Source organism: Habropoda laboriosa, unplaced genomic scaffold (assembly GCF_001263275.1).
Source record: "Habropoda laboriosa isolate 0110345459 unplaced genomic scaffold, ASM126327v1 scaffold212, whole genome shotgun sequence".
Lineage (NCBI taxonomy): Eukaryota > Metazoa > Arthropoda > Insecta > Hymenoptera > Apidae > Habropoda > Habropoda laboriosa.
Window position 1 is genome coordinate 3,858,907 of NW_017100509.1, and position 22,838 is coordinate 3,881,744.

At 38.1% G+C, this 22,838-nt stretch overlaps 1 protein-coding gene across 1 annotated transcript in view; it reads left to right on the forward strand.

Moving 5' to 3' along the window:
- Window positions 1-1,560: 1,560 nt before the first annotated feature.
- LOC108576223 (alpha-catulin) overlaps window positions 1,561-22,838 on the forward strand; it is a 72,750-nt gene continuing 51,472 nt past the window's right edge. The window contains exon 1 of the mRNA XM_017939177.1: window positions 1,561-1,747. Coding sequence (XP_017794666.1) covers window positions 1,661-1,747 — 87 coding nt within the window. The 5' untranslated portion in view covers window positions 1,561-1,660. The remainder of the gene's footprint in view (window positions 1,748-22,838) is intronic.

Consider the following 22,838-nt stretch of genomic DNA (forward strand, 5'->3'; position numbering starts at 1 on the left):
CTTTTTTCTATCTGATACTTTTCAAAAATCTACTTTTAAGCGTCCTAAGAGAAACGTTTATTTTTTTAGACTTATATCGTTTATCGGAGTATTTGCAGAAAATTTCGTGAAATTTAATTTTTTTCTAATTGCAGAGAACAGTTATTGTGTTCTTTTATACTTATTTGTCGTCGTACGTTCACTTTTCGAGAATTCGATTTCTTGTAACGAGTAGGAAACTGTTTTATCGATGTAGCGCAGTTAATTGCTGCTCTTCGACAGAGTACATTCTAAGAGTAATGTTTATTTAGAACTAGTCATGTGTAGCTTTACGAAAGATTTAGATGTGTTCGATAGCGTTAAAGAATGTCGTTCACAAAGTTACGACGATGTTTTACCGTGACATTGATATTTTAAACGAGTATAACTAGGAAGTATGACTATATATATATATATATATACATGTAATTTATCAAGACAGTTCTTTATTAGCTTCTATCTTGTTAAGCGTTTACGAATGCGTCGCAATTAGTTGGTATTATGAAATATTTATTAAACCTCAGTACTGGTACGTATTTCGAAAATGTAGCTTGTAAATACAATTCTCATAGAAGCAGATAAATAACCTATCAAATATATACGTTTCACGTTAGTTCCAAAACAGTTTTATTATTCATCCCCGATCATCGATCTAATTTTTTTATAAACAATTATGCAGTGCACCGATGTAAATTTTACAAATGTATCGCATAAGAATTTCTATATTTTAATTTTTCAATTTTTCGTACGAGAAATAGTTTCGAAGTATTTTATGACGTCGTATGTCACAAATAAGCAAACATTCGAAAATAATGAAAAATATGCAGAATTAATCGAAGAACAGGGTGAAAGGAGCTGAAATAATCTACTGAAGCTGATAGGAAGCTTTCTACGTATATTATATAGCACTAGAATTCCTATTAATAACTTCATGTAGAAGTATTACGTCATCAGTGTATCGTAGTATTTGAATTTGAACATTTTCAAACGTAAATCTGATATATCTCATAGATATATCAAGAATATAGAGGTGAAACACAAAAATTTCCATATAAACCTTCCTGGCAATGATTTTAACTTGTAATTTACGTTTAAAAAATGATTTCGTGTTATTTACCGCAATGCTCCATTTCTACATTCGTTTCTGTGGCGCGCGAACCGAAATCAAATTCAAAGTTCCATATGGTCACCTTCGAGTAGATTCTTGATCGAACGAATGTGGCTCTGTCCTACAAACTTAATTCTCACACATCACACACGTATTATCGTCTTTATCTGTTAGAAATCTAGGAAAGCTTCACATTTGAAAATTAATTGAAAGACGAAACGACGAACCACGAACGACTAACGCGATAACTGAATTCTACGTTGTAAGATGGCGCTGGCGTGCCGTGTTCGAAACCTGCTGCGTAGTTGCACGATGTGAAGCTGCATACGTTGCCGTCGAGGCAGAACGTCGCCTGCATCGACGGTTATCAACGCGACGATTGGCTAGCAATCCGGATAGAGGGGTGTCTAGGGAAATAAATGGAAACGCACGAGTGTTGTGAGAGGGTTGTGAAGAGGCACGAGAAGTAAGAGGGGTGCAACGAACCCTCTAGGCTCGGTTCGAGTCTACGGAGCTCGGAGTTGTGTTCGAATCATGGCGACACCCGACCCCGTAGACCCAGCCACCCTAGAGATAAAGACCCGTAGCATAGAACAGACACTACACCCACTAGTAAAACAGGTAAGACAATTTATCGGAAACCGGGAAAAACGAATGTTTGCTTGCTCTAATCACTCGGTTTTTATTTGAGCCGCTTACACTCCTGGCCTTTAACCACGATAGGTTAAGGTCTTCTTACCCCGGCTTACCTCGATGCGTTACGTTCTGTTGCACGGCACTCGGTATTACCTATAGAATAACCGAACTTGTATGCGTGATTCATTTATATATAGATATATACTCTACGTGTTCGTATGTGTCCACACGTGTATATACGAGCGTATATGTACGCGAGTGATGCATGTATTTGTAGAAAAGCGAGAGAACCGCGTACATGACAGTTTAGTGAGAAAGAGAGAACGTAAAACGAGCGAGAAAGTGGTAAGCGTGCGACAAGGACAAATAAGCGTGCCGGTTACGCTTAAGAGCGGGATAGATATAAAGAAGGAGCGTGTACGCGGGGGATTAAGTATTACTTAAGACAAAGAACGTGCGGCATTAACCATTCCTTCGATATCGATTTAATCTTAACGAAAGAGCCTTTTTTAGGCCTCCATGTTCTTCGGTTCAGAAGAAATATCACGGTATTTGACAGTTCTCACGCCGGGCATGTGCTTTGTATCATCGAGCGACTCAGCTACCACGCGCTCCAAGTAACAGATATTTTCGTACTTCTTCGTTCTCTCTTACTTCCTTTTCTCGTCGTCTATCTTTCTTTCTCGTTCTTTCCTTTCTCGTAGTAACTCACATATATGCACACCTATAGATAAATAAATAAATAAATGTAACACAATCTTTTATATAATTCTAGAAATGTATTTAATACAATTCTCGAGGAGTCACGTGACGAGTGTTCGTGTCGGTGGCGTCGCGATTTTGAATCTTTCGTAAAATAATCACGAATTTCCATTGTGCAATCACAGTGTACACGTATAAGCTGTAATTATGTGCATGATTGTGAACACACGCTACAAAAACCACGTTAAAGCATGTCACAAAAATCGAAGGGCGTTGGACGAACCGCTGAAACTTTTAATTGCAAATCACGAATTCGGCAGGACTAGTGCACGGAACGCCAGTGAACTAATGTTATTACGATGGTAAATACAACACTCGGTTTAACCTATAACGTAAAATTGCAAGAATTTCAAACGTCGTTAATTTTACAAAAATTCCTTCTTCAGGCGTAGAATTATTGTGACGTATAGAAGATTACAGTGTAGTGCATAAATATGTGGTGTCCAAACAATACGCTGTATGTTTAACTGCGTACATTATTTCGAAGCTTTGAAAGTTCAGTGGTGTGATTAACGAAATGGCGCGCAGATGTCGTATATTTTCTCACTCTCTTTTTTTAGATGTAGTTGCTAATTTTGGAAGTGAAACAGGGTAACGTAGATTTTTAGTCATTCATAATAGCCGTGCTTCATCGCTATCTGATTAATTTTCTACAAACGTCCCGTATATTTTGACAAGGTAAATCGAAAAATTGTTGAATTTTCAATTTGTTATTTTCACATTTATACGAAGTTTATCAGCAATTATAAATTTCGTTAAACGTAATTAAGGTAAACTGTTGTTGGTTTTTTAAGGATAATATCTATTTATAATTCAAACTTTTAGAATGTCTACGATAAATATATACACGCCCATATACAGGGTGTTTCTAGAAACTGGGACGAGTGCAACTCTTTTCGAAGCGAAAACAGGAAAAAATTATAGAGAGAAAAGCTGAATAGTTTAATGGAGTCTACATTACTGAGGCAGAATGTTTCTACAAATACAACGATGCATGTGTGCAATATGAAATTGCATTTTTATTTTATAAATGGTACTATATTATTTTCTCCACGTAAAAAATTCTTACCAGACATTTCGTTAAACCGTTCGTCTGGCGTTAAATCGTTCAATATTTCTTTGCATTATTTCTCCCTACTTTTATTCAGAAATAAGTTACATGTTCCATTTTCTAGAATCACTCAGTGTACAGGCGTCCACGCGCATGCGCGCGCACACTCATTTAAATAATTCTTTCAACAATAGTTCTTTCCAATTTTACTTCATAGATATGAAAACAATACGTAACGAATAAAAATAGTACAAAATTATTTAACAAATCTTTATTTATCTTTGCAACTATTCTATGAAATCTTTATCTACACTTATTGTTAATAATATTCAATTATACAAATATAAGGTTAGAGCGTGCGTTGAATTTTTAAAATTAAATAGAAAAATATGTTATTTGTCCTTAATATCTTCTAAAGTAAATACTGTAGCGGAAGTTAGATTTATGCGTTAGTGCTTCATTGATCAAATTAACCGTAGCCTACTTTCCTCTTTGAGCATGCTTCAAAGAAAACACGTCTTCAAGAGAACCTGCGTTGATGATCATTCTGTATTACCGTCGTCGAAAATATTTGCTTCTTTACCTTACAAACTGTATAGTTATCAGAACACGAAGCTCGTTATCAAGTACATCAAAGATATCGTTACCGAATGCAGGAAAGAAAACGGACAGGTTCAAGTGGATTCTTTTTACCTAAGGATCCACTTAATTTACCAGCCACTAATCCTTGCTCCAGTTTTCTGTCACTCTCAGCTGAATCAATTTCAGATGGTTATCCTAATATTTACATACCGCAGTAATAGAACAGTTATCTCAATTTCTCAAAAATTGTCCAACTTAACAAGAGCACTTAACACGTAGAATTTTTGTTCTTTTTTCAACGTAATTTAAGGCTGCGTCGACGTCTTGGTTTTCATAGGCCATAGTTGGGTTATTCTACATTTCACAGTAAAAGTTTATTCAGCGGATAAGTGTGATTGCTTTCTTCGGATTTCCTCTGTTTCAAATATTTCTTTAGTACTGTTAGGTATTTGGAGATGGTTTCTGGTGTCTTCGGTGCTCTTGCACCCTGATAGAACGTATTTGGTGGCTGAACGTAGAATTGCATTCTTTATTCGTTCACGAAATAGTTATAAAAGAAATCGGGCGCAACGATTGAAAATTTCTGCAGTAAAGTTACCGGATATCTAGTTTTATAACGAAATAATCAGAAGAAAAATTGAAATATTATAAATTCTCTGAATAGTAAAATCCTAGGGTGCGAATATGAATCAGTATACCTATTAACAACGTCAAAAAGTGACCGAAACTTCAGAACGTTTACACGCTAAAAAATTGGCCGACCATCGGGAAAACGTGGAAAAACTCAACGTTTCAAGAAAGTTGTATTTGGCAAAGCGTTTTATACGCAGCCACGTAATAGGTGTGATCGATCGGTCCAATTAAACAGTCACCGTTTGGGGACATGTAACGGTGAGCATTTTTTTTCACCTGAAAGAAGAGAAAAAAAAAAGGAAAAGCGAACGAAATATCAGTCGGTCGTGAACGACCTTTGTGTCACGTTAAGCGATATTCCGCGATGTTAGTGTACACGTACATCGACAAAGAAGTGCGAAATTCAGCGTGTATTGGTTAAACCTCTTAGATAGAGAAAGCGCGCACGAGTGTCTGGTGCATGACACAGAAGGCGATCGTTACGGACTGTGGCCACTTGTTAGAGCTCCGTCTAGCCACCCCCTGGCTCTCTTCCGCCAACCCTTTTCCCTTCTGCTTCCTCTTTCTCCCTTTCTATCCCTTTTCCCCTGACACAGACCTTCGACCTACACTTTTCCGACCTGCACACTTTTCCAACCTCGTGGTTTTACAGCGGTCCAAACTTGCGTTCAATCTTTTATTGACCGTCGTCTAGACGATTTATTAGTAAACCGCTATCATTTCCCTTCAAGTTCACCTGTTCCGCCGCCGAGTTTCTCCTTTACCCCTGCTCGCTCTTTCGCTCGTTCAACTTAAGTTTCAGTGGGTTTTCTCGTTTGGAAAGTTGGTTTTCTTATTGATGCACTCGTGGTTGGTAATTGGTCCGATTAGCGACGCGTTTCTTACGTAAACCTGTGTAATGATACGTCTGACATCATGCAATTAAAAGCAATTGTCGTGTTGCTTGTTTTATGAATGATTTATGAGCCGGTATGTTTTCTGCGACTGATGTGTGTTAGGAGATGCGAGAGAGAATTGTGTCAGGTCGTCCCGTAAGTTTGAATTTGGTTATTTAGATCAACATTTTTAACGAATCTTTCAATTTTATAGAAAAAACGTAAGCGTCTTCTCATTCCACAATTTTTTCCTATTTTCTTTTTTTTCTTTTGCTAAGATTATTATGCTGTTGCTATTGAATTTTCTTGGATTTGCATTGAAATATTTTTTGCTCTCTTGTCGAATGACCTAATATTTGAATGATGCGGAAAATTTCTTAAAATATTGAATATTAGGCTCAATATGAAATGTCTGATTTCATGATTTCATCTTCTTAAATTTGTTATCAGATAACACTCGTTACAGACAATTCAAATCTAGAAATTAACCGAAACGAAACGAAAGTAAAATACGCGTTAAATTTAACAAAAAGAGTGTCGAATTTTATCAATTTATTTTGTTTTTCTTTTCAAAAGAAATTAGCAAAAATTCTACTCCGTATTCTAGAAAGTCGAAGTAACTTTACAGCTTCGCAAGACAATATTTTTTCAATCAGAAAATACGGTGGCAGCTTACTCCCAGATGGTAAGTTCTCTTTCCTCGCTGAAAATTTCATTCGGTCGATTAAGAAGATAGGACTGAACTTGAAATAATACATATTTATACTTCCTTCGAACATTTTTTCACGATACTACACACTGGAATTTCGAATTATTTGAAATTGTTTTAGACATTTTCTTATTACGGAATTCATTTCAGTAGTATAGAAACATTATACAGAGTGGGCAACCTAATTATCTTTTCTAGCTATAGCTGCACGAGAACATTGTTGCACGTAATTTAAATGGTTTCAACATGGAACAAACATTTTTTTCTGTTTCCTTTTCTCATTTTACGCAATTTAGCTTAAATAAAAAATCGAAACAGTGATCTAGCTTACCCGTGGATTAAATAACAAGTACAGCAGTGTACGTACGTAATTTTCAAACAGTTTCACGAAACACATTTTTCATTTTATTCCTGCAAAAAGAATTATAGCAATGAGAAGTTTGGTCTGTTGTAAACTGGATGTTTCATCACGTTTTCAAAGGGTTTCAAACCAAACTTTCATTAAACGTGTTTAGAAAGGTTCTGGTACAAGCGTGCGTGCACAGAGAAAATTTCATTTACATTTCTCGTAAAAGCAAATTCTTAAATTAACATTTCTTCGTTCAAGTAGCTGTGCAAAGGTAGCATGTGTTAAAGCTAATGTGCCAGACTGCTCAGACCAATAAACATGTGATTAGATGTTCAAATAGAGGGAAGCAAGTTTTTTCTTTTTTCTTCTTTTCTATTTTGTGTGTTCTACCATGTAGGAAGGTTCCTATAAATTCGTTCCTCGGAAATTTCTCGCAAAAATTCTCCCGTGGAAAATTACTTCTCTCGTATTTTCGATAGCTCGGATGTTACCGCGACTGAAGCTTCTGGAAGACAGAACTTTTCCTGACAAGTGTGCGCGGTGAACTGTAATTTACGACCTCAAAAAGCAGTCGGCCTTAAGGTGAAGTCATTGTGAAGCTCAGACACATTCGAAACTTCCAGACGATACATAAGCGCAATTAAACGATTTTCCACAAACTCTTCGGGAGTTTTAAACGCGATTGCGGTGAAACGGGAAATTGAGATTTATTTTTCCTGTACCAATGATCGTGATTACGTAGATTCGCAGCATATAATTTCATTGAAAGTTAAAATCCCATCTTTGAGGGATTTACGCACTATAATAGAGAATATTTATTTTTATTGAGGAAATTGCGGAAATTTTCATTTGTAGATGAAACGTCGCTTTTTTGAAACGAAAGTTTAGATATGTTAGGTTCGTGCGGTTTCTGGCGATTCCTCAATTCAGGCGTTCCAAAGTGCAACTAACTTCAGTTTCTTTGTTTAAAGCAGATAGTCATTTGATGGGTAACACTTAACCTCAAATTATATCTAAAGAGTTTGGTAAGTTTGGCGGAAGTTGGAAGATGGAAAACCAACAGGAGCATTTCCGGCACATTATACTGTTTTATTTTAAGAAAGGCAAAAACACGTCGGAAGCATCTAAGGAGATCTGTGAGGTGTACAGGGAGAATGTCATCGAAGAATGCGTATGCCAAAAGTGGTTTGCGAGATTTCGTTCCGGGGATTTTTCACTTCACGATTCACCACGCTCTGGTCAACCACAACAGACTGACAACGAACAAATAAAAAATAATCGTCGGTGCACAACACGGGAAGTGGCACAGGAGCTCCAAGTATCGAAAACAACCGTAGAAAATCCACACGAACTTTCTGGCCAACCCAATACATATTGTGTACCTTCAAAAAATAATTTTCTCACGATTCTATACAACTTTTCCCTAGTTTCGTTATTCCAAATATGGAAACACAGAATATGCTACTTTGAGTGTCTTCGTTTCAAAATAATCTCTTCAGAAGCTTATTCAGGTGTTTGAAAAAAATGGTAGTCTGTTGGAGAAAGGTATAGCGATAAAAAGAATTTCATACTCTTCACCGTGGACTATTTTCACTAATTTTTCTTAAAACGTTATCACCGTCGTCTCTATCCTGGCTGATTTCCAATGAAATGAATTTTGCACACCAACTTTCAAGTGTCCTAACATTTACATAACCTTCTTCTTCAAATGCTAAATTTATATTTCCAACAAGTTTAAACTCCGGCAAAATAAAATTACCCGAATATCCTGATTACTCAAAAATTGATATTCAGACAAAATTGAATGCACGATAACAGAAAGAGAAAACCGACATTTCATTTGCACCAGCTTAATATTAATACTCATTCGAAGCAAAAGGCTCAACCAGTCCCCGTTCACGGATAAAAATAATTGAAGTACCCTGGAGAAAAGGATGTTTTCTGTCCGTGAGGGAATAGGATACTCGTGCTTTAAGCTAGGTACAATTTGGGCTCCTAATCAACAAGGTATCTCTTCAATTTGAGTGTAGTCTTTCGCCTGCTGCGAACAATCGATATCCTCGTTAAGGCTACGACATATTCGTCTCGTCTCTTACATTCGTCCTTCTCATTTCAATTCAGATATTCCGTTAACGTGTCCATAAATATTACAATCCTCGAAAACATCAAGAAACGCTAATTAAACATCGTAACAATTCGTCCGTTTATTTTTCTCCTTCGCTCTCAGGCGTTTCTCTTAGAATATTACCGGCGATTCTTCCGGCAGGGTCTGAAATTTCCGCCGAAACATTCCACACGTTTAGCTCGTTGGAAAAGTTGAAAGATGCGATGATGAGGCTGAAGTACATAAAGAACTTTCAGAAACTCAACTTGAGACTATGTACTCGAGAAGTTTAATCGTTCATTAAAATCCTTTTCGTCATTCTCATCAATGCCCCCCTACCTCTCTGCTTCTTCTTCGCGTTTCTATTGCTTTCGGAAGTTTTTCATGATTCTAGAATACTAGCCGTGACATCTCTGACACCGGTGCTCACGTTTCAAGTGGGCTCGAATTGGCTTGTTAACGCGGGGGGACAGTCTGCGAGATAGTGGTCCTGAATAGCGCTTTTCGGTGAATCGCACAAAGGACGAAATTTATTCGATAGGATAATCAGGAGATATTGGATTGCGCGTCACTTTGTCAACAGCTGTACTACTCGTCGCGTGGTTTACGTCCTTGTAAGTGTGATTCATCTCGGGATCGGTTCGAATTAATTCCATTAACACGTTTCGTATTTCCAAGGAGACAATATACACGGGCTGGATGGATCCTCCATTCTGTCGAGTACAATAGCCATCTATGGTGAATAGAATTTCGCGTACGGAATAATTCTGATGTTGATAGAAAATTACGAAACACCTCGTTTTCTAGTACAATTTGGTAATCTTAATTGAAGCTTTTCTTTCTTTTAACACTGTGACACAACTAAAGTTTCTCCTTTTTCTTTTTTTTTTTTCTTCGTTTGTTTCATTTACTGCGGAGATTTAATACGTTTCTTTGAAGTTTCACGCAAACACCCGACAGCAAATAGTTCGAAAGCAATATATGCGTTTGTATGCAGCGAAGATATTTCTCGTTTGCACGCGGAGCAAACATGCCGGAAGCCATCGAACAAACTAACATTGACGATCGGTCTATCCAGTGACAGTGACACTTCGTTCGATCAACGTTTTCCCTGTGTCGAGGTAAGAAGGATTTATACCGGACGTTATCGCTGGACTTTTGAGAAGAACATCGAGACTTGGTTAATTAAAGTTGTTACTTTGTTAGCTTGATTTACCCGAACTTTCTTCTTTCGTGGAGCAGTTTGCGCTTTAAGAGCTGCTCGAGCTGCAACGATTGTACTCCTCGGCGTATCAATTTACTATATTTATTGTATTTCCGTGGAAATTTGTAGCAGCTTCGTGCTGAATTTATCGAGTTATCTAAGTTTGAAAAAAAAACTTCCTTTCCGGTAAATCAGTTCCACGATTTATCTCTTACTTCCGTTTCAACTTCTCGTACTTTCTCGTCTGTGAAATTAAAAGGAATAGATAGAGGTGAGGATTCCTTGCCAAAAAATTGTCGTCTTGTTCGAATAAACACGAAGAAAATTCATGGTTTAAGATTGTCGAAACCCTGTTTTAAGCGTTCGTCTATGAAAATAAGACTTTAAACGGTTGAGAAGAGCGCAACAGCAATTAAACTAATAGCTGTGTATCGTACCTCGTCAACCGTGGTAATCCATTAACAGCAAACATTGAAAATTTCAATCTTGAAAACGCATTACTGCGGAAAGTCCATTTCACTTGAATCGTCAGTCGTGTTAAATCCAGTACGTGAATTCATCGCGTGGGTGACCATTGTGCTGAATAAAAAGTGTAAGCTGTGTGTTCTGTCTTAAATGAGTAACGCACGAAGATGCAGCGTAGCGTATTTACGTATTCGATCTCGAATTGCGAAGGAAGAAACGGACTAATAATTTTTGCCTTAGATGTGTATTTCCAAAATTGGGGTTTTTTTTTACGCGCAAGCAAGCAACGATACAGATGGAATATTATTACGTTTATTAGAAGGGTGTCATGTTCGCATAGTGCATTTTTTTTTTTTTTTTTTTTTTTGGCCAAAATTAGGAAAATAAATTTGGTGGACGATTTCCATTTTGAGTCACTGTGCACACGCGAAATAATCTCAAAGGAGATTAAAATTGCTTAAACAATAGAAAGAAGAACTAGAGGTACGGGTGAGAAAATTTCAAGTGTTCCATCTTCACGGCATATCGAAATGAACGTATAAGCTTGCTCGGGACAAAAGAAGCGAATAGCGTCGTTTTGTCGAAAGATTTCACCGATTCACCGGTGAATTCGAAGCTCGTCGAATGAAAACCGGAGCGTATTCGTGACTGTTTACATTGTACGGGACGTGCCGTTTTACATTGTACAGAATTCGTTTTGTTATTCGGCTGGAAGAAAGGCCGCGCTATGAAAGAGGCCGGCTCGAAGCTGCACAAGTGCGAATCGTTTGGACCGAAGTTCGCAGGCTGAGAAAATATGGGACAATCACGACGGAGGAATAAAAGCGACGGGGGAGTTTTCGCGACGTACGTTATCTCCCTGATCAATTGCGATCTTCGATGGTTTAAATTAGTCACCGCGAAGAATCGGGGACACCGAAACGCCCGTGTAAACTTTTCACCCTTCTACGGAGCTTCTGAAGTTACAAAAATAAGGGGATTTAGGTCAAATTTACTTATCAGTCTTTAACAATCTTTCATTTTCGTGGAGATTACTAATATTTGTTAGATATTTGAGGATGTGAAAACGGTACGTTTAATTTTGGGTCAAACTGATCCAATTTTCGTGAAAGGGTTAAGTTTTTAATATTTCTTTAGGTTAAATCCAGCGAGTGAGGTAAAAAATGAACAGAAGCATCTTGTCGATTCTTGACTTCAATTTAGGGCAGAATTAATTTAAAATTCGTTTAAAAGAGAAGAAAAGAGTGCAGAAACAATTCCACAGCTAGGAACTCTAGCCAGGAAGTGAAACAAGTGCACCTAAAACTGCATCTAATATTAAGGTAGAATGTCCACAAGACGGTATATTTTGATGCAAAAATGCCCCCAGCGTCCGAGCAGCGGGTTTACACCGTCAATATTTTCTACGTAATTTTCACTCCGCTTCCCTCCAGACGTGCTCAATATCTCCGCTAAATTAAGGTCGCTATTTAGCTTTATTTCGGAACACTCGACTGAAATATTAACGATTCGTAATGTACGTACGTTCGTCTTTAAGCTTCTTCAGTTTGCAACTACATAGAATAATGTATTGCTGAATAACTTAAAACCGATCTTCAATAAAAATATCTCCAGTGGACAATTTTTATCTTTAAAAGCATCCTTGATGGAAAACTTATTTCTCCAAAATTCGAATTAATTATCGACGTAATCTTCGGTAGACAATTTTTATCTTTAAACGTGTCCTCGACAGAAGAATTATTTCTCTAAAATTCGAATTGATCATTGACCTAATCTTCAGTAGACATTTTTTATCTTTAAAAGCATCCATGGTAGAAGAATTATTTCTTCAAAATTCTAATTAATATTCAAAAAAATTCTGAATCTACGTGCTACTTTCCTTAGTAAAACTCCACGAAACGGATCACAGTAGTGAAACGAATTATTCGTCTAGTTATACTGCAACAATCTTCTATTCGAAGATGTAGCAAGGAAAGGTTAGTTGGCAATGAGACTACGAAATAACGAAGAACCGTATGAGTTATAGAGCAGTAAAGTGGAACAGTCAATAAAGAACGGATCAGGGTAGAGAAAAAAAAAAAAATGATCGGAACTGTTGCAAAGTTTGTTGGCAAACTGGGAAATACTAAAGTTACTTATATTTTGTTCTTTTAATTTCCGGACTGCAGAGATAGCACGGTACTCCGTGTGATCCATGCACCGATCGCTGAAACGTATAACTACATTTTTTAGTATTACCTTCGATTCTTTACAGTTCAGATTTTTACGTCAAATTTCTTTCATACTACGATAACGTTTCGTGAAAAGTTGACAAGGCTGTTCAAAGTTTTCTTTTTAAATTTAAACAGTAAGAATTCCGACCAATTTATGCACTTTTTCGCGTTATCGCAATGTTTACCTAAATACGGGAAATGAAAAGCCACAAACGTAATAAGGTATTAACGAGTGTGATCTTTTCGAATCTGCGTGAAAACCACATTCGTTACATTCGCATTTTTAATTACAGGAAATTCGTACTTAAAGTATCGTCGCAAACTGTCGGTACAAACGAAATCGTTGGAAAGCTCGCAGGCAAGAAACGAGTTCTAGATTAAGAATCACGTGAATTTCATAGTGCATACGTAGAGCTGTAAGAAAACGGTTCTTCGAATTCCTGGACCAAGGAATCATAATTATTTTGAAACAGACTTTAACTCGCCTCTTCGTGAAGCGGTCAAGTGCGAAAAGCACACAGCATTTGGTTGAGCAAATCTTTGCTTCGACGTGAAACGATAATTATTTTCGTAACGTTGCTTAACTTTCTCACATTTTAATATTTAATACTACACAACATTTCCTTTTTTCTGAGCAAGCAAGAAACCTCAATAGGCATTCGCATGTCTAAGAATGGTTTAATTGGACAGGTTTACTATACTTTCGCCGTACCAAATCATATTTTCTAGAAGTAAATCGACAACAGGGTAATCGGAAAATTTCGTGAAAATCGTTTACTCTGCGATAAAAGTAGTGCCGTGAACAAAGCAACGGGACAAAAATTCAACGTAGAAGGGGGGGGAGAAGAAAATGTGATTGATCTCGCGTAATAAGAGCGAATTCGAGAAACACGCGTGGTTCTGTTTGATTGTTGGTAAAAATGCGAAGGAAGAAAAACAGCAGGTTTGATCGACTTTTTAAGTGGCTTGTCCAGAAAAGAAAACGCGAGACTTTCCTCTGTCTAGTGGCTCTTATCCTTTACTCGCTTTATGCAATTCTAATTAATATTCAAAAAAATTCTGAATCTACATGCTACTTTCCTTAGTAAAACTCCACGAAGCGGATCACAGTAGTGAAACGAATTATTCGTCTAGTTATACTGCAACAATCTTCTATTCGAAGATGTAGCAAGGAAAGGTTAGTCTCTGTTGGCAATGAGACTACGAAATAACGAAGAACCGTATGAGTTATAGAGCAGTAAAGTGGAACAGTCAATAAAGAACGGATCAGGGTAGAGAAAAAAAAAAAAATGATCGGAACTGTTGCAAAGTTTGTTGGCAAACTGGGAAATACTAAAGTTACTTATATTTTGTTCTTTTAATTTCCGGACTGCAGAGATAGCACGGTACTCCGTATGATCCATGCACCGATCGCTGAAACGTATAACTACATTTTTTAGTATTACCTTCGATTCTTTACAGTTCAGATTTTTACGTCAAATTTCTTTCATACTACGATAACGTTTCGTGAAAAGTTGACAAGGCTGTTCAAAGTTTTCTTTTTAAATTTAAACAGTAAGAATTCCGACCAATTTATGCACTTTTTCGCGTTATCGCAATGTTTACCTAAATACGGGAAATGAAAAGCCACAAACGTAATAAGGTATTAACGAGTGTGATCTTTTCGAATCTGCGTGAAAACCACATTCGTTACATTCGCATTTTTAATTAAATTCCAGCCAATTTATGCACTTTTTCGCGTTATCGCAATATTTACCTAAATACGGGAAATGAAAGGCCACAAACGTAATAAGGTAATAACGAGTGTGATCTTTTCGAATCTGCGTGAAAACCACATTCGTTACATTCGCATTTTTAATTACAGGAAATTCGTACTTAAAGTATCGTCGCAAACTGTCGGTACAAACGAAATCGTTGGAAAGCTCGCAGGCAAGAAACGAGTTCTAGATTAAGAATCACGTGAATTTCATAGTGCATACGTAGAGCTGTAAGAAAACGGTTCTTCGAATTCCTGGACCAAGGAATCATAATTATTTTGAAACAGACTTTAACTCGCCTCTTCGTGAAGCGGTCAAGTGCGGAAAGCACACAGCATTTGGTTGAGCAAATCTTTGCTTCGACGTGAAACGATAATTATTTTCGTAACGTTGCTTAACTTTCTCACATTTTAATATTTAATACTACACAACATTTCCTTTTTTCTGAGCAAGCAAGAAACCTCAATAGGCATTCGCATGTCTAAGAATGGTTTAATTGGACAGGTTTACTATACTTTCGCCGTACCAAATCGTATTTTCTAGAAGTAAATCGACAACAGGGTAATCGGAAAATTTCGTGAAAATCGTTTACTCTGCGATAAAAGTAGTGCCGTGAACAAAGCAACGGGACAAAAATTCAACGTAGAAGGGGGGGGAGAAGAAAATGTGATTGATCTCGCGTAATAAGAGCGAATTCGAGAAACACGCGTGGTTCTGTTTGATTGTTGGTAAAAATGCGAAGGAAGAAAAACAGCAGGTTTGATCGACTTTTTAAGTGGCTTGTCCAGAAAAGAAAACGCGAGACTTTCCTCTGTCTAGTGGCTCTTATCCTTTACTCGCTTTATGCGAGCGCCATCGTGGCGGTGTAGAAAGCTCCGAACAGTTCTCGATATTCGAGATCCATCCGGCGGAATTCGGAATGTCTAGAGAGCAAAGGTATAAGTGTCATGCAGATTTCTACCACGCTTTGAATTTTTGCATTTTTCCCCCTGTTCCTCGAAGCCTTGACCTTTAAACAGTTTCCCTCTTTCACTCTCGACGTTCGAAAGAAAATTTCCTACCCCCTTCTTTCCCCGCTTCTTTCAAATTTCATTTCCAGCGGAATATTTTAATAACACTTTTGTCACACCTGGAGAGCAAGTGAGAAGAATTGCGGGGGAAAAAGAGGAGGAAAGAAAGAGTATTCACACGTCACGCAGAGTGAAGTGTGCGAAACGTTAAGAATCCTCTCACCTCCGGGGGATGATGAATATTTTTATAATGAAATTTTCTCGCTCCAGCTCCCTTTTAGATTTTATTCCCTTGAATTTGTCACGGGGGACGCTTCATTAGGTGTTTCGTGTCGAGTGAAATATTTGACGTACCTCGTGCTGCCTCTCGTGCTTCCAAATAATAACAATATCGCAAATGTTTGACCACGGTGACACGTCGTCGGAGATGCGCGGATAATGCCGTATTCGCATTTACGGCGAACAGGAAGGGGTTGGTACGTCGTTATTTCTCGAGGATGTCGGAATCTCGTTTGCGAAAACAAAGTCGAAATCCAAGAATTCCAGCGGAGACGCCGCTGAACCGTGGGGGAGAGAAAGAAAAATAGAGTGTCGCTTTATTTTTTTTCCGTTACGGTAGAAAGTAGAACAAACAAGAAATCAGCACGGTTGCACGAGATCATGACTTTTTTCACTGAACGGATTCTACGATATATGTTCTAGGCTCTCGTCTTCGTCAGGAGAAACAATTGAGTTCGTAGGTATAATGGGTTCTTCTATGGTAAGTCTTTTAGTGGACAATGCTCCATCGATACATAATCGCTACCTTATATGTGGTGTAACATTATTAGAGTTATCTAGATGATTAGCGGTATTAACGATTGATGTTGTTACGTGTAATTAGAGTGAGCGAGAGTGAGAGAAAGAGAGAGAGAGAGAGAGAGAGAGACAAGCTTAATTGAACGTTTCGTTTTGGAGCATTTGCAGAAATTGTTGCGTTTATCATAGTTATCGATGTATAATTAGAAGTGGAGGCAAATGGAACACATGGTTGGATAAATAGTTTATTGTAACCAATATAGATCAGTAGAAAATATTAACTGTCAATTGTTCTGTGTGATTAGAAAAATTGGGAAAAAAAAATGTACTTTCAGTCAATACTTATGTAGCTGTTCCACGAACGCTGCATGATCTCAGTATGCAGTTTCCGGTTTACACAGCGCTGATACGTTATTTTAGATAGAAGGTGTTTGAAGTTTTCAGTTGCAAGACTCGTTTTGAAAAAACTCTCTCGCGAGTGAATTTCCTCGGAGCTCTTCACTTTCCTTCTTTTGTTCTTGCGAAAATTCACGTTCGATTCAAGCGTATTGTAATTTCGAAATTGCACAAAAGTACGCCGAGTTCTCGAAACAAGAGCAATTTTCAGGTAAAATTTTTCAACGAGATTTATTAGCTGCTTACTTTTTTTTAATACTTGGATTGATCTGACAGATCGGGCCAAATCGTCCTATTAGAATTTTGTCGCTTTCTTGAATGGAACACTTGAACATTATACTACTTCGAATACAAGTGTTTCGACAGTAATGAAAACAGCTATTAGAAGATCCTCCATCTTACCTGTACCTGTTGTTCAAATCACGTTAGCGTTACTTCTACGATTATTTTAACATGTTTCTCACTTCCTCTCCGTGCTTCTTTCATTTCGCTTAGAGCGTAAGATCGGATCGAAGAAAATGTAAAATTTCATTAAGAACACATCGCCTTGGATTATGGTACAATTCAGCGTTCCATTTTCACGCGAAAGACGAAAACGCTTTTAGACGATGCGTTCTCCTTTTTTTTTTCTTCTTTCTTTCGTATGTACAAATTAGCTAATGCAACGCAACAAGCGACGGCACAGGTGGGAAACGGTAAATACCTGGGAAAGGATTAAATCGAACATTTCCACGTGAATAAGTATCTCATTAACGGACGATTCGAAGTGGCTGCGTTGAATCGTAACCCCCCTTGAAAGTTATTTTTCTAACGGCGTATAAAATACTGACTGCGTCTGACACATCTGAAACATGCACAAGAGGGTCGTAAAAAACGGCGCTGGCTTTCCTCGAGTTCACTGTTTGCGCAATGGGAAAAGGATAAATAGAGGCGGAAATGAAGAGGTCGTAATTCTTCGTTACCCCGTAGAATTAATCAAGTATTTGTTCGTAAATTACGAACTTCTATGTAGGAAAAGTATACGCAATTTGAATTTTCCAGTTGCTCGTGCAATTTTTTTTTTTTATTGCAGCGAACTGTACTTGGACGTTACTCTTGAAATTAGCGTGTTGAATTAAAATCACTTAGAGATTTAATTAATGCAATAGGTAGAAAGAGTCCACTTAACGTGATTGCAGATACAAAGTTTCATTCGTGAAAATGTGCATTTCTTACGTGGATATCGCGACATCTTACACGATCTGATACGAGATCAGGGAAACTTTCTAGAAAATTCAATTTATTCGACGAAGCCACCTACGATCTTTCAGATCGATCTAAGATTTTCAATTAAGACGCGTACTGTGCGAGAGAAATTTTTAAAACAGCGCGTACCGAGCTTGATACTTTTCTAAAATACCAAATTTCCATGCAGCCGTTTATCAAGGGCTTGAACCACCCTTGAGGCCTGAAAATGTTACTCAACTTTGGCATTTTTTTTTTAAGAAAATAATCGACTCGATCGAAAATTTTTCACAGGTGCTTTATTATACCATCCTTGAAGAATGTAAAAGAATTTTTCCACTTCATTTCTCCGCAAAATGGCGACGTTACAGCCGCATCGCCGAAGCTCGGTTCTCTTGACATAAAACCATCTGGAAATTTTAAAAAAATTTAAAAACGTAAACTATCGATTTAGGCAAAATAAAAAATTCGTTTTTTCCGAACCCCAGGGATGGTCCGACCCGTTGAGAATCTCACGGGCTCCCTTTAAAGCTGATAGATCCGTCCCACTGATTTTTGTTCGGCATTGAAATGGGTGAAGAAGGTTATATATAAAGTTATACCTCCGCAGAACGATATTAAATTTAGTATGTCATTGCAGTATTTTGCAACACTGGCTTTCTCTCAATCGAATGGTAGTAGTACGTGAGACGCGGGGAATTCCTCGTTTCCTCTCATATGTCGCGTTAGGTATATAGGAAAGTATTGCACATAGATTTCCGTCGAAAGACATTTTCGATGGCTTGGTTTAAGATATTTACTTCCTCGAATCTTTCGTACATACAACACAGCACAGTATCTACTCGATACAGATACATTACACTCCTTCCAGCGAATAAAAACCGATACCCCTACTCCTTGCGATGGATTATCAATAATGATACATTTTCCGGTTTATTATTAATAAAAAGATATATGAATTTTCTCTGTAACTTCCAGATTTACTTAGGTGTTCAGTTTGGGGAAAATAAGAAATTTAATAAAAATTAGAATTTAAGAAAATTAACCCTTTGGGTACACATTTATTTGAAAATTTTTTTGCACTTGGAGCACATTTAATTTTGTGGACAAGTAAAAGCAGTAGATTTTATGCAAGAATTAATTTATTTCGTATTATTCATTATATATACTCGTACATAATAATGATAAATAACTTTAGGCAGTTAGTATTACAAAATACTTTTAAAACTTTTAATACTTTCAAATCCATTCGTCTAATTTTTCACGAGAAGATTCACTATCACTGCTTGATAAGCATCTTGTACGTCTTTTACGTCTTGGAATAATTTCACTATCGTTATCACTTTCTAGTTCGATATATTCTTCATCGTTTTCATTTTGAAATTCCCCTTTATCGCTTAAAGGATCATTAAAAAATTCTTCGTCAGATTGTTCAAGATCACTACTTTCATTAAAACTGTCGCTATCACTTTGATAAAATATATTCTCTATTTCTGCCATTATGGGGTTGCCAAACAAGGTTCACCAAAATACTGAAATTATTTGTTCTGTTAAATCTCGTCTCAGTTTCAACGACGTATCAGAACGTCATGTGCGACTATGCCCAAACAAATGCATGACGTTCTGATACGTCAAATCTAGCCAAAGGGTTAACTAAATACAATTTGAGAGGATTAGATTTATTATCATCTTACAAGGGAATATCTCGAAGAGATTGATGAAACTTTGGTATATTGCAGCACTAAAACAAATATTTGACACGTATTTTTTCTTATCGGCAATTGACCACAGCGAAGGGGTGAAAATTGGAAATTTTCGTCCACGTTAAATTGCTATAAAAACATTATTTTTACGTCCAGGATGGAACGTTGTTTGAAAAATCTGGTATTTTTTACGCGTTCCACAATGGGAGAAGTCCTTCAATTCGTAAGGTTGCCGCAAGTATGTACAACGGTCCCGGGCCACAGCGAAGGGGTGAAAATTGGAAATTTTCGTCCACGTTAAATTGCTATAAAAATATTATTTTTACGTCCAGGATGGAACGTTGTTTGAAAAATCTGGTATTTTTTACACGTTCCACAATGGGAGAAGTCCTTCAATTCGTAAGGTTGCCGCAAGTATGTACAACGGTCCCGCCCGTGTTCGTTCCCTTTTACGTGTTCTCTTTACTAAACCAACAGTGTGGGGTACTTTATACCGTTTATTAAAATGATAAGAGAAATAGAGCGGGAACGATAAAAATGTTCGAATGTACAACATTGAAAATTAGAAAATTTTATAAATTCATCTACTTGTTTGAGAAAGATTGAATTTAAAAAATTTCACAGATATTTCGTGTACTTTTTATGTTAATTATTTCCTCCTCGAATATGACATTTAACGAAATTCGGAAAATAGAGGATAATCAAAGTAAAGTTTACTCTCGTTCGTAAGCCGGGCCAACGCTACACTTTGAAGTATAATATTTGTTCAGACAGGTTTCATTAGGATTTTACAAAGACGGGATAATTAAGTTTCCTTTATAACACAAATAATTAGCAAGTTGTATATTTCTTACTTTGTAACTGTCGATTACTTCAAGTAACGCAGCCCAAATCCAAACTTTCCACATTTTCATCTATTCTTCTTCTTCTTTTATTCGCAAAATGCTTTTCCACTATTTCGCGTCATATTTCCTTGGTGTTTCATTCCGGAGAAATCTCGTTCATGACTCCTTATGTCCACGGTTTCATTTTATCCTTGCAAGAAGATACGTATGCATATACGAGACATTCTTTCATGATTATAATAATGTAGCGCTTCCTGGTCTTATCGCAATTTCTGATCACCAAAAGTGTTCTGCAATATCACGCTACCAAGAAACCTTTTATACCGTAATTATTGTGTAATCTTGGTAATTCGATCAACATCCTTTTCTCTCAGATTGGAGATTAGAGCTCGAGAAAATATTGCTCGAAGCATTAGTTTATTCGACCAAAACGTGGTCTCCGTATTTTTTCGTAGAAATCGCGAAATTAGTCTTCGACAGAAATTTTCGACCGAAAGAAAAGAAAATATTTCTCAACTGTCCGAGACGATTCTTAATAAGTACTATTTATCAACGTCGAACAGTTATTCGAGGTTCAAATTGCTCGCAGAACTTTCCGAAACGTTCGTTCGTATCATCACTCGGGGTTAATCTGTTTCCAAACTTATCTGATTCACGGAGAAAGCATCGAATAAATGGTGACAGTGTCAGGGTTACATTACCGTGAGTGCGGAATGGTGTTAAACGCAACCCTTTATCCCGGTGTCAATTTTATGAAATTATTCGCCGTGCGTTTAGAAAATTTCTCCATAGCAAAACAGTGCATGTAGATGCGAGCCAAATGTTTTTACGCGGTTTGACCTATAACCGTGGGCCATTAAAGTGCTCTTAATCGTTCGATACTGGAATATTTGTCGTCAGTTTTCTAGAGGAATATGTAGACGTCTAGCCTGAGATTAACGAGCGCTTAGTAGAGATCACGCTTTCTCTGTAATTTACAATCTTCCATTCTGCAGGATCGTTCGGTTAACAGAGAAATTCGCTGAAACTGTGTCAAACCGTGGTTGTTCGTTGGAACGAAATTATTCCCAACTTAATCTCTAGCAGAAAAACCACAGTCGACGTGTAACATACAGTCTGTTATCGAACAATAAAACGAAACGTCATTTTTGTAGAATACACACAACGCCTATCAATGAGTTCGAACCTCGGCGAAAGAAGTAGGTCGATTCGGTGTTGGAATTTCGATTCGGTTCGAGTAGCGAGGAGGATTCGAAGTGAAACGGGACGAAAGATCGATATTGAGAAAAATTAACGACAAGCGAACGGCTATTGTCGACGGGACAACAAAAGATTCGAAAACTAGCGGTATATAGGCCCCCGTATCCGTACCGCACACCGTCGTCGCTCTCCTCTCTCTATGACCAAGAAACTCCCGCGCTTTTTCGTTCGAGTAAGCAAGAGGAGAGGAAGAGAAGAAGAAAGAAAGAAAGAAAAAAGAACGAAGGTATTCCGTAGAGTCCGCAACGGGGCGATAGAGACGGTTTCCAGTATGGAAATTGGACGACACGGAGAATCCGGGCGGCCACGGCTCGACCAGGGCGAAGAAACGAAAGGAGGATCTGTACGGTAGGTAAGAGCGGGACCAACGAACGGAAACTGGAAGAACGAAGGGACTGTGAAAATGATTTCGCGGGCGAAAGTACGGGCCTGCCGGTGTATTGATTGTCGGTTGGTGGAGGAGAGAGTCAGCGCGCCTGTGCTCCGACGTTTCACGCAGAGTCCACGCGAGAAAGGGAGAGAGGAACAAGAGAGGAAGCGCAGCAGTAACGAAGAGTGGAGCTTTGCGGGTGCACGGAGGGCGGGGAAAGATCGAGCGAGGGAGAGAGGGTACCGAGAGGGAATGAAAGAGGGAGAAACACCCTCGTTCCCGTGGTCCTGCTGCCACCATGTCGGTTTCGAGTCCAGTCTTCCCCTAGGCACTCGACAGGCCGGTACCTGTTTCTCGTAGCGACACGCGCTCTGTCGTCCTCGCAGCACACTCCTCACGAACACACATGAATACATACACATCTACATACGAGACATATTCGTAGAGGCACGTCTCTGGAACGTGTATGAGTCGGCACAGAGAGAAGGCGTTCAGCCCTGGCACACGGTGTATCTGTATGTATGATATATAAAGACGAACCTCGTACGGAGAGAAGTATATAGATAACGGAAAAGGAGAAGCGTACGCGGGCGCAAAAACGTCTGAAACACACTCGTGCACAGGCACCCACATGTCTACTCACACTGTGTACACGCGTACGCGAGAGAGCGAGCCGCACACACGCAACGAGTGGTCATCGTCTTCATTTTCGCCTTCTTCATCGTCGTTCTGCTCCTTCATCTCGCCTGTTTATACCACGCGACAT